At 43.2% G+C, this 13,166-nt stretch overlaps 1 protein-coding gene across 1 annotated transcript; it reads right to left on the reverse strand.

Annotated features, from left to right (window-relative positions):
• Nucleotides 1-338: 338 nt before the first annotated feature.
• ACAA2 (acetyl-CoA acyltransferase 2) lies at nt 339-12,387 on the reverse strand. The gene is made up of 10 exons (XM_042831247.1): nt 12,343-12,387; nt 9,605-9,771; nt 8,584-8,712; nt 7,436-7,552; nt 6,711-6,858; nt 5,369-5,544; nt 4,581-4,710; nt 2,490-2,560; nt 1,802-1,956; nt 339-957 (listed from the first exon to the last, which is right to left on the reverse strand). The coding sequence occupies exons 1-10, from the start codon at nt 12,356-12,358 to the stop codon at nt 873-875; spliced, it is 1,194 nt and encodes a 397-aa protein (XP_042687181.1). The 5' UTR covers nt 12,359-12,387; the 3' UTR covers nt 339-872.
• Nucleotides 12,388-13,166: the final 779 nt, after the last annotated feature.

The following is a 13,166-nucleotide window of genomic DNA, read 5'->3' on the forward strand; positions in this document are numbered from 1 at the left end:
ACCCTGCTGCGAGTGAGAGCTGAGGGAACTGGCTCAGATGTGGAATTCTCAGATGAGTTGAGAACAGCCCCACACCAGGTTGCTCAAGAGATGTGCTATGTGATACTATCAGAGGAAGTTACAAAATGGGCTGCAGTAGGTACACAGTAACACTTAACACCACTGCTAGATGCAGCATCACCTTCCTGGAAGGCTGGCAGATTTGCTAGAGCTTTCTAGAAAGTGCTCAGTGCCAGTGACTGCAACGGGGGAAAGTACCATTTCCAATAGTAAACACTGATGTACCAAGAGTAACAATTCTCACAGTGGTTTACTTCCTAAAGAAACAAATACAAAACTCTTTTCATCAGTTCAATTTATTGTTCTCCAGTGGCACAAAAAAAAAATTTCAACTTCTTCTTTTCTTTTGCCTTGCAAAACAGCAGAGTACAATTTGGAGCCATCAATCTACAATTAACACATACTTCAGATGGTCTCCAATTACATTTTCACACTTCCTGATGATAAAAGAGGCACGTGTGCCAGACAGCAGCTGAAATTAGAAAAGCTGAAGCAGTACTTGCTTAAAAAGCTGCATTGCTATTTAAGGCAGATTTGGTGAAAGTTTGACAGGCAATTTCCTCAGGAAATGATAAGAATTTTGCCTACAGCAATACATTAATCTTGATCGAAAAGAGGCTTTTAGAAAATACTTCACCAGTGTGAAATTATATTGGTATTAGACATTACTGAATCTTCTTGTTTAGAATTCAGACCGTTACCTTGCAGGAATGGTTGTATGTGAAGGGATTACAGTGATGGTTTACCATCAGAAAAGCCAAAGCTTTTCAGAGAACTGGTAATTCAGGCAACGCTGCCAGCTCCACAACTTCTCAAGCTGTGTTCTCGATGAGAAGAGCAATACCTTGTCCACCTCCAATGCAAGCTGACCCTACTGCGTATTTGCCACCACGACGCCTGTGCCGAAAAAAAAAACAGTGAAAATGACTTGTACTCATAAAGCCACAGTAATAGTGGTCCTGATTTTATAAACAGAAACTGGCTACTGACATTTCAAAGGTACTACTAATGATGAGGTTTGTATGTGTATGTTCTTTTTCTTAGAAAAATATCACAAAGCCTCCACTGCTGCAGAAGTATTTCTGTAGAAAAAAACAGTTCTAGGTCTGGGTCTTGGACCTTTTAAAAGTTGGTACATCATATTGATCTTAGATGTACTAAATGGCAAGGAATACCATCAGGGATACTTACTGCTTTAACTCATATACTACAAAAGGCAATAATTCAAGTAAAATTATACTGCCGTGGGAGTTTTTAAAAGCTCCTTCTTCTACAGCCACAAGCAAGCATTTTTTCTTTGCAAGTTGCAAGTTGAGGCTTTATGGCTGAACTCCTGTGAGTGTTGTAAGCACCAGCAAAATACTCATAGAATGAAACACAGAATCATCGAATGGCCTGGGTTGAAAAGCACCATAATGATCACCATAATGAAGCACCATAATGATTCAACCCCCTGCCACGTGCAGGGCTGCCAACCACCAGACCAGGCTGTACAGAGATCCCATTCAGTGATCTCTGCTCTGAAGACAACAGAAAGTGGAAAGAGAAAGAAAAAAAGTGGAAAATTCAGGCTAAAATTGTGCTAAGCATTCCAAAACAACCAAAATCTCTGGAAATGGTCTAGAGGAGAAAGGTGATAACAGGGTCAGTGGACTGGAAGATTTTTAGCCGCACAGTACCTGTGTTAAAACTCCTTTGCAGCTGTGAATTCACTACCAGCAGCTCTAAGTCACAAACGTACCTTAATTCATAAACCAGGTGAGCTGTGATTCGCGATCCTGAAGCACCCAAAGGGTGACCCACAGCAATGGCACCTCCATTGACGTTGGTTTTTTCAGGGTCCAGGCCCAACACTTTCTCAACAGCCAGATACTGAGGTGCAAATGCCTCATTCACCTGAAACATGGGAGAAATGACACAACTGCTTACACCGACTTCCCACAAAAGCTTTCAGCAGGGCACACACAAGATTAAATGAGATGCACTTCTCCAAGCCATTCTGATTGAAAAAATATTGAACGTTGTCTTTTGACATGTATTCAGATGACATATAAATCATCACGCCAGCAAAACAAATTCACATCCTTCTGGCATACTTGATACAAAGCAAATATGTATTATACTTCATTAAAAAAAGGGTTCCAATGCATGTGTTTATGACATACAGCCAACAGAACAGCCTCGTGTTGTAGCTTTTTTTCCTACGGAATGCTATCAGGCCATTTTCAGTCTTCACGTGTCTGCGACTTTAGTTATGACCATGCAACTGCGTGGCTGAAACAAGCTGGACAAAGGTCAGACAGGCAAGCAAGGACCGGTGGGCTGCAGGCATGCATGAACACCTACCCTGTGTTAAATGGAAACACACTGAGTGTAGTGTTCCTCCTAAAAAGACCAGCAACCCCGTTGTCCATATTAAAGACTCTTACCTCTACCAAATCCATGTCCTTCAAAGTCAGTCCTGCTTTCTTCAGAACCTCAGTAATTGCAGGAACGGGGCCTGTTTGGAAAATGGTATGCATAGTTAGTTAAATGAAACATAAATTAAGCCTTATAAACATGCTACACATAGGATAGCTTCATAAGGCCTCATCAGACTGCCTCTCATAAGTGCCTGCAAAGGCAGTGTACTCTGGATACGTCACTCACCTGCTCTACTATTGTGGTAAAAGAACTGAAAGATCTGAAAACTACGTGGCAGCCTCACCCACAAACTGCTGAGGAAAGCAAGGAGCACCCTTACTGCTGAGCTACACTGTTAGACACACACATAGGTTTCAAGTCAAGAAGCCAGCCACTAGACAAAAAAGACATCAAGAGCATTTTGAGGCAACTCCCCCTCTCCAGTACTCCTGGCTTCAGCTTATTCTTTCCTCACCACTTGCAGCCTCCAGATACATATAAAAAGACACGTTTAGAGGTCTGGTGGTCATGTGTTTAGTTATGGGTATTGATGTTTTTGTGTTGACCGTAAAACTTAACTACAAAACTTCTACTTGAAGATTTTATTTCTTTATTAAAATAAAATGAAATATACCACATAGCAAAACATTCCTCAGACCCAGACTGAAACAGCCAACTGAAGAACGAAAACAAACAGGATTTTTTTGGATAATATTGCAGAATTTGGCAATAAAACTGTCTCTAGAAGAAAGCTACAACCTGATATAAGTCAGTAGGAGAGATTAATCTCAAAGCACAGCTACCCAAGGAAAGAGATATTCAAAGAGAGTTTGAAAGGGCTGTTTAGATATGTGCCTGTAGGTCAAAGATTACAAAATCAGATGGGAGCTGATGGCTAGATGAACAAAAGCCATCATAAAACATGACTTGAACGTTTCACTACCAAGAAATGCTGACACCACACAGCTCAAAGAATAAAAAACATAAAAATGAGTAAATGAGCCAAAAGACAGAAACATTAAAAGAAGAAAGGGCTCAGGTCAAAGCTCAGTGGATCATTAGAAAGGCTTAGGCTTAATACCAGACCCTAAATGTTTCTCTTTATAGACTGATTTTAGTATGCTCGTTATGTACCAGAGTAATGGGAAGGCCTCCTGTGGACAATGCAAAGACCATCAAGGACAGCCAAGGGCACCTCCCTCCACAGCCTCTTTTTCTAAATAATGCATTCTATCACTTAGACATTGTCTGCCCAACATTATCAGTATGTGAAAGGGCAGTTGCTCCATCTGAGCTCCTCTGTTCTCAGATCTGTTGCTGTCATGTCTATGAATCTCATCTGGTTTTTTTCAGTTGCTGTGGAGTTAAGGACTGAAATGTTCCTCCGTATGATTTATGAAGTTTTTAAACAGGCTAAAAGAGCTGCCTGACCTGCAAACAATGGTCTGGCTTACAAAGCACAATGACTCCAGAAGCCTAGCGAAAGAAACCCTCCCTCTGCATTTGCTTTGAAGGTTGGCTTAGTCAGATAGCCTGAGTAAGAAAGCAAATCTGACAATGCTTCATTTGCATTTGCACTGACACATGAAACCAGCCAACAATGAGTTCTCTGAAGAAAACAGCAGAAAGGAAAAGTAATGGTGGGGTACAATGCTGTCTGCAAACCCAACAGAAGGGAAAAACCCTGGCATGTCTGGATCAGCTTTGAAGGTTTGTTTGCATTAACAGCTTACTTGATTAGAAAACATAAAATATGAGACTAGGAAAAAATGATTAGTGGGCTTACCAGAGTAATACCTGATGCTGGAACCCAGTCTTAACTTAAGCAACACAGTAAATAATGAAAGGGGTGGACAAAGCCAGTATTCCTTCAGCAAAACAACTCATAATTAAACATTAATGGGAATCTAAGGCAAACGTCAGGATAAAATCTGTCCGTTTTTTGTTTGTTTGTTTTTAAATGAGAGCATACCTATTTTCTTGACTTACTAAAAGACACTGTAAGAAGGGGGGGGGAAAAGTGGTGCAGGGACTGCGATGTTAGGTCAGGCATGGCATATGCTCCCTAAAATGCCCAACAGAAGAATTTAACTGTGCTTAATGCTATAACAACTTACCAATGCCCATTATGGAAGGGTCACAGCCAGATGAGTGGTAGGCAACTATTCTTGCCAGAGGAGTGAGGCTGTGCTTTTTGAGTGCTGATTCACTGGCAATGATGACTGCACCAGCTCCATCACACACCCCCTTGTAGCAACACAGAAAAGTACTCTTAGTGGAGAAAGTACAAACAAAAAAATCACATTTTAAGCTAAAAATGTCCCTCAACAAAAAAACTGAGCCCATGACACTGCTGTTAAAATGTAATAAGCTGCTGTATTGGTGTTTATTCAGAACATACAGTGATCTTTCACTACTCTGTGGACTATGAAGGTCAAATAGATGATTAATTAATTTTAATGTTTTCAGAAAAGTAAATTTTTTTTCCACTTAAGTCTCCCTTACGTTGGAAACGTAATTCTGTATATTTGCAGGGGCCCCATTAATATTAGATAATGGATGTACAATTATAAAAGACACATTACGGACACTCACACTGTGGTTATGATCTATTTTAAGCAGGAATTTGGATTATATCATTACAACAATCATTCTGGCCCAAAGAACATTAATCAATGAATTAAGATCATGCCTGGAAGAGGAACTGACCCTACCGACATGCTGCTAAGCTCCGAGCCTGCTCTGAGCAAAAGCAAAACGTGGTTTGGACTATAGAGGATACTAACTGTGCTACAAAGACAAGCAGCAGCAGGCCCAGTGAGAAAATGCAGGACAGTACAGGGACAACAAACTAGGAGAGCACAGAAGGTGACACCATCGTAATCCAAGGCAGTGACGTACTCACTGAAGCATTCCCAGCAGTGACTGTCCCATCCTTTTTGAAGACAGGTGGGAGTTTTGCCAGCTGTTCTAAAGTGGTCTGGGGTTTCGGGTGCTCGTCCTTTTGCATACTTTCTTTCCCTTTTTTTGTTTTCACTTCAATTGGAGCCATCTCAGCATTGAAATGACCAGCATCTTGAGCTGAAACCACAAAAAGAAAATAAAAGGTCTCTTACAAAAATAGCAGGAGATGACTGCCCAGCATGACCAATAATCCCACTTCTGTGTGCCCACAACTTTTGATCTGTCTTAGCTAGAGCTTCAGAGACACTGCTGTTTATAGTTTATTTTGTTTAAATAAGCCAGCTGGGGGCTTACTGCTTAGTTTTCAGAACACAACAAAGCCTGTACAAACACACTCCAAAACTTCTCCACAGAAAGCTTCCAATATTGATGTGTTATTTCAAGTTTAAATAACACCACTTTTCCCCAATCCTTAACCCACTAGATTTATTTTTCGTATACATTCATGTATTGTTACTTTATTCTGCAGCTCTGGAGCTTATCAGAGAGCCAAGAAGCTCCAACTCTCAGAAACTGCCACGTTTGATGTTTGGCTTCTGGCATTTTTAACAAGTTTTACAAGATTCTTTTCATCCCAGAGTAGCCATAGGACTGTCTCCTTAATGTGAATGCACAAACATAAATAAAACCAGCAAGCTGGAGTCTTATCCATCATACATAAAACAAGAAATAAGCAAAAGTCTCTTCAGTGGCACTGTTTGTAGTGAAGGCTCCATGAATTCATTTAGATCAGCAGGGAGGAATAAAAACAGCACTCCCACTCACATTAAAAAAAAACATTAAGTCTGTTTTCAAGAGTAGCAGCTGTTAAAATCAACATTATTAGAACCTAAAAGTATGCTTAGATCTTTTCTTCTTGGGGGTTGCAGTATATGTTGAAATCCACAAAGACCACTACACATCCTACTTTCCTGTGCCCTACAATCCTACTGACACTAACAATCAGCTGCAGTAATGCAACATCCCTGAATTATGGCTTTGGCCATATCTAAAGTGTCCAGCAAACAGTTTAAATGCAGGTCCTGAACAAACGTTCCCCCTTCAGATACATCTTGAGATTCTGTTTGCTCTAACTCTTCATATATTCCAAATCAGCCCTGCTGGAGCAGGCTCTTTCCATCCAGAGCAAAGTAAAGCATGAATTGGAGCCTCTTCAAATCAGAAGACAAATGATGTTCACACGCACGAGCTACATAAAACTTCAAAGATAATTCCAATTGCTGCTAAAAACAAGATTTGAAACTGGCCTCAAACAAAATACTTCAATTCCTACATCTACTAACCAGCTTTGCATCTCTGTTGTGTTTTCAATGCGTATCGGTCGCAGTCCTCTCGTGTGATGTTGTGTTTGGCAGCCAGATTTTCAGCTGTAATTGCCATTGGGATTTTAATGTGCATGTCAGTTAGACTTTCCCACAACGTGTCTTCCAACTGCAAGGAACATTATTTAAAGAACACGTTAAAGCTGAGCAATATTAACATTTATTATTGTTAATTCCTAATTATTCCACCGGCCTCTTGGGAACTGAAGTCACCTCGTAAAATTAACCCAAGTCACCTACAGATACTGTACATAGATTAGAACAAGAACACCACATAGCAGTATGCAAGCTCTCGTTTGCTATTCTATTTCACACCAGGCCCTACAGTGGTTCTTTCCATTCACACATGGCCCTGAGAAGTTTGAGAATAGCCTTTATATTATAGACAATACTTTGACGGAATGCATCAAATGAATTTTGACTCTAAGACTTTACTAATACACTAATCTTGGAAGAGGAATTCAAGCACTGTTTTAGAAGTGGGAGAAAAGTGGTATTCTTAATAAAATTGTGAACCTACAACTTTGGTGATGTTTGGATACTGGATATACCCTTTGAACATCTAAATCTGAACCTAATACGCAATGACTTCACTTCCAGGAGTCTAGTGCCTACATGCCTCACAGCATATGTTCCTCTGTAAACACAACTTCATTTGCAAAACAAATTTATAACAAGTATCAGACCTTGAGTTCTGCTCCTAGTCTGGTTCCAAATCGGATGTTCCGAACTGCATAAGGCGCCTGGCTCATGCTTTCAGCTCCACCACACAGAACCACTTCTGAGTCATTAAGGCATATTTCCTGTTAACAACAACAACAACAACAAAAATAAATCCAAAAACCAAGGATGTAACGCTGCTTCTGTAAGGTAGGAACAACCTGTTTTACAGAAATACATTGCTATCTATGAAGCCACGCTCAGAATGAACTCATGCTTGATTGCATGTATTTACAAAAGGTTTACCATAAGGATTGGGGTCTGTCTCTGTCTCGCACATTCCTCACTTCACCCATCAATGAGGAATGGACATACCAGTGAAGAGGAAGAGAATTTGGGTTCACCTACGTGACAGGACTGAGAACCTGATGGCATCTCTATGGTTGTATGGTTACGTTAACAGATGTTTGAGCACGTGGTTTTGTTTTGGCTTGGTTTTGAACATCCCTACCACAAAACCAAAGAAACTTCAAAAGAAAAAGTTTTAGAAAACATCAGCCAAGTAAACAGCCAAAAGAAACCCTAACCACACACTAATTCATCACTGCTACCGTCTGCAGAGCCTGAAAGTCCTAAACTGCAAACAGACCATCTGACCACTAACAAATTCCTTAAATGATTCACCTAGCTGCTATAAATTATCATACCCATGAAAGAGTTTGGGTCTTTGAAGGAAGAAACACTTGAAAAGCACAGATTGCTGCTTACACAGCCAACTAGGTGGGAATATAAACAATGGACAAAAGATAAAAGCCCTCATCTGTGGTTCTGACTCCCAGTAATTTTAATTCATGCCAACAGGATCACAGAATGCAACCACTGTACAGCTGAACTCTATCTCACTGGTTAACACTTGCTGCATTCCTTACACTGAACTCAAAATAGCTGCAATGACCATCTTTGAAACCAGCCATTAAAAATGGCGCTTTTTTGTGGAGGCTGAACTCTGGCACACAACCATGCACGTGCAGCATGAAGCCTCTACCAGTGGTACCTGGAAACCCATAGTAAGACTCATCTCAAACACACAGTACAAGCTTCCACACCTCTCTCTTAATAAAGATGTGATAAGTTACAACTAATGAAGAAATACAAGCAGAAAAGAACTTAGTACCTGGCATCCGTTAGCAATGGACTGGAAACCAGAGCCACAGAGCCTGTTGATGGTGAGGGCTGGAACTGGGACAGGGACTCCCACACGTAAACCAACGTGTCTTGCAATGTAAATAGCATCTGGAGAGCTCTGCGGGAAGAACAAACAGTAGGTCTGTTATGCTCACTCTTTCTGAAAGTAAAAGTTTTGGTCAGAAGTCGAAATGTTGTGACAAATGTCCAAATGTTGTGACAGAATTACTGGCAGAAGACAGGTGGACATTCAAGAGAAATCCTGCTAGTTGGAAGAAAAGTTCTGATTCACTTCAAAAAATTAAACGCATATTATCAAAAAGGACTAATGTCTGAATATGCAGAGGCTGTGACATAAGAGACATCGTGACAAAAATGGTGCTACAGACATAAAGGCTCTGAAGTCACTAGCTTAAGGTCTTGTGTTTTCTCTTCTTGCTTATTTCCCAGCATACACACAAAAGACCAACATAAGACCAGATTCTGACCAGGAAGCAGCAGTTAGTTCAAGATAAACTGGAATTGCTCAGATTGACTCAGGGGGAAAAAAAAACTCCAAAACCGTGAAAAATACAGACACAACTGCTGCTTTGCAGTCACTGAACTATGAAATGTTGCAAGTGTGATGCTCTAATTGCACACCAGCCTGTTCTAACGATGAGATTTCATTCCAGCTCAAGGCATGAAAACAGGAAAAACATGCTGGAGATTAGCAAATAGCCACTAAATTAATCTGTATGGTTGTAGAGATCAGCCTCTCCTGCTTAAAACTATTATCTGCGGTCCTAAAAAAAGAAAGCTAAGCCTTGCTCCCAGTAATGTCCCAAATCATGCAGGGTATGTCCCTTAGACAGAAACAGGAAACACTACACTGTGAATGCTACTCGCCCATCCCATCTGCAGCCCTCTGGTTTTATTCTTGCCTGCAAAGCAGAAATAACTATGTATGGCACCATAGTGAAGGAGATACTGAAACATTCACCCACCAGCCAGATTTCCACGCTACCAACCTGCAAGACATTGCCAACGATCACACTGTCAATGATCTCAGGAGGGACCTTGCCAGCAGCCAGCGCAGCCCGAGCAGCATGCTCTGTCAGGTCAGTGGCTGAGAGGCCCTTCAGCAGCCCTCCATAGGTGCCAAAAGGAGTCCGCTTTGCTGCGACGATGAACACACCTGCAAGAGAAGCAAGAATTATGCAGCTGCACAGAACAAGGAACAGCTGGTCTGCATTTTTTGTTCCTTTCTATGAGGTAACAGAGATACCAAAGAGAATGAATACGTTAAAAAAAATGTACAGGTAAAGAGTGTATTAGGGAGAAAATGAGGTTATCCTCAACTGAGTAACATCCTAAATTTGCAAGAACCCAAATAGTTCAAGTGATGCAGCAATACTTCAGGTGTGGGAGGTATGCCAGAATTAATGGTCAGAAGGAAAAGCTGGGAAGAGTCCAGGAGCATCCCTTTTCCAAGAAAAGGTTTGTAAAAAGGAGATGGCTTGGCTATGAAGAAGACACACTACATCAGACATTAATAACAGTGTTTTACAGGCAGGAAAGGGACATCTGTAAGATCCCGCAGTGGACACACCTGTGAAATAATCTGTTGTTGTGTTGTTGTCAATGCTTGACCAGAGGGACCCCAAGGTGATTTCTGCTCAAGCAAAGCTCTGCCCCAGCCAGGACACCTCCTGCTCACCACAGCTCCGTGCTGTGTGCCAGCACAAGTGGGAGCAGGCTCTGAACTTTCCCCTAGTTGAACAACAGAGCTCACACACCCACCTGCAGCTGCCACCGAATGCCTGCTGGTATTTTAAGTAATGCAGGAGAGATACATACAGATGGAAGAATAACTGCAAATGGAAATGTCTGCTTATTAAGCTGCTGGTGAACACTGCTCTGATTGCTTCCAAGGATTCTCATCCACTGCCTTTGTCACTCTGCTGTCAGAGTCAGGGTGCTCCTCCATCTCTCATACATTCAGATCCCAGATCACATGCTCGGCAGGAAAGGACTTTCCGAACTGCTGAAGGGCAGCCATGCTGCACTGACAAGTCCTAGCACTGCAAGTTACGCTCAGAAGATGATTTGGGAAATCCCCTAGCGCAGACTGAGCAAGGTCCTTATCCTTGAAGCTTCAAGGATGAGGAAGAATGTGAAAAACAACATGGATTTTTAAACCATAAAAATAGGAAAATAAAATGATCCCTCACACCATGGGCTTATTTCTACAGTACTGAGGAGACCTTAAAAATAAGTCTTTTCTAAGCACAATTCTGCTGCTCCCTTAAAGTGCTGATATGCTGTCCACTCAAAAACTGTAAGACGCAGCATTTATGTCCTGCAAGGAGTAAGCATGATTACAGAACCACAGAATGACTTGGCTTGGAAGTGACCTAAAAGATAATGCATCCAAAAAACCCACTCCTCAGGTTTTTAAGAGTAGCCACTAAAACATGTATCTCTGAAGAAGTCCCTTTGTGTTTAGAGGTCAAAAAGGAACACAGGCATTACTGTGGGCTTGGGACAAACACTACAACCTACATGCACACAGTGGAGCAAAATGAGGCTGCCTGCTATATCCACTGTTGTTTTTCACTTATTTAATCAGAATTCAAACTCTGTTTTAAAGGCCTGCTGATGTTCCTTAGCCTGCTCTCCCAGCAGCACAGCTCTGACTGTGCCTCTCATTCACCACTCCACTGATTCCTGCCCATCTCCTCCATGGTTGTGCCTGCACAGCTGCTGTCAGCACAGGCTCCTGACCAAGTCAGCAGAATTTTCTCTCCTTTTGACCAGCAGGTTGGATACCCTCACCGTCTGCTGAATCACAAAGCATGGCTTTACAAACAGACTGGGGTTAGGGACTTTGCACTTCAGCCTTGTTTTACAACACCTCTCTTTCAGCCCCACTGTCCACATCTCCCAGCTGCTATGGGGCAGCTCCATAGAACTAATTCCAGACAAAACAAGAAGGCACAGACAAACTAGCAAGGAAATATGGAAACCACAACCTCACCCAGCAGCCAAGTTATGCCAAACTGAACCAATCGCAATAGGGTTCGGAGTGAAATTACTCCAATTTTGGAAGATGTGAGAGACAGCTCCTACAGATGCCCCTGAGCTGCAGAAGGAATCAAAAGCTCAACTGGAAAAACACCCGGATGCTGGTTTAAGCACTCACTGCCTGACTTGGATCACAAAATAGGTTTGGGCTGGGAGGGACCTCAAAGAACGTCTAGTTCCAGCAGCCCTGCAGGCATGCTTGCAAGTGGGTGGATTCCAAAGGCAAAGGCAGACGTTGCAGATCCTCTATGCAACTGTTACTCCCGGGGTAGAGCGATCTTTCCGGGCCCGTAAGCAGCTAAAAGCAGCCCTATGAGAAGCAGAGAGGGAAGAACGGTGCGGTGCCGGCAGCTGAGCGCACAGGGAGGCGACCACCAACGCCCACAGCTCCGCGCAGCTCCGCCGAAACGTCCGCGCAAACCACTTAGGAGCTGACGGAGCTTCTCGCAGCCGCTCAGCTGTCGCTACGACCACGGGCAGAAATTACCATACGGACGCTCCCAGGCCCGAACCCCGGACTGCCCACACCGGGACCTTCGGGCCGCGCCGAGGGGCCCACAGACGGCAGGGAGCCGCCCGACGAGAGCCCACAGAGGCCGAAAGGGGCCGAGAAGGGCCGGAAAGTGTCGAAAGGCGTCGAGAAGAACCGAAAGGTGCCGAACGGCGCTAGCGAAATCCTCACCTCTCAGCAGCGCCATGGTCCGCGCCCTCCCGCTCTGCCACCGGCGCCGCCCGCCCCGCCCCGCCCCTCCGCACATTCGTCACGCTGCGAGCGAGGGAGGCAGTGATTGAATCGCAGCCGCCGCTTTAAATCTGATTTTAAATCTGATTTCATTTATTCGTTTTCGGTTTTACTGAAATCTGATTTAATTTCTTTCCTTCCTCGCCGCCACCCGAACCTGAGGGCGAATCGGCTGTGAGGCAACGGCGGCTCGCAGCGCGTTGCCTAGCAACGGCGGTGGGATAGGCCGCAGGCGGAGCGGCCTGCGTTTGGGAGCCACGGGCCGGCGGTGGTGTGGTCTTGGGCTTCTGTCAGCCGCCTCTACCTGCACAGTCGCCACAGAGAGCCACAGAGATCTCCAGACGGCTTCCCCGTGCTCCGCCCCTGTTTTGGGTGGGGAATCCTTCCCCGGAGTGCCACACGAAGCTCTATTGTTTGAGGAGAAGTGGCATCTGTGTGAGTAAAAAGTGCTGGCAGAGCAGTTGTGGATGTCGCAAAAAGGAGGATTACACTTTATTACGTGTATTGCCACATGGCTTCAGCTGAAGGCTTTGAGAATTAGAACATTTATTTGAGGTTTATCCTAGGAAAATGAGCGTTTTTATTAAAAGAAAAATCTGCTGTTTTGCTTGTCATTCCATTGATTTCGTGATTCTGGGTGCAGTGACACGTGATAATCTTAAGGAAAAGTGGGGACAGGAATAAAGACAAAGGTATTTCGTATTTTCCCTTTTTGCCACCAACTTGCCTCTGATCACTTCAGCCCACAGAATCACAGAATGGCC

This window comes from Centrocercus urophasianus, unplaced genomic scaffold (genome assembly GCF_019232065.1).
Source record: "Centrocercus urophasianus isolate 14NV4802_14NV808 unplaced genomic scaffold, USGS_Curo_1.0 seq_35, whole genome shotgun sequence".
NCBI classification, from domain to species: Eukaryota; Metazoa; Chordata; class Aves; order Galliformes; family Phasianidae; genus Centrocercus; species Centrocercus urophasianus.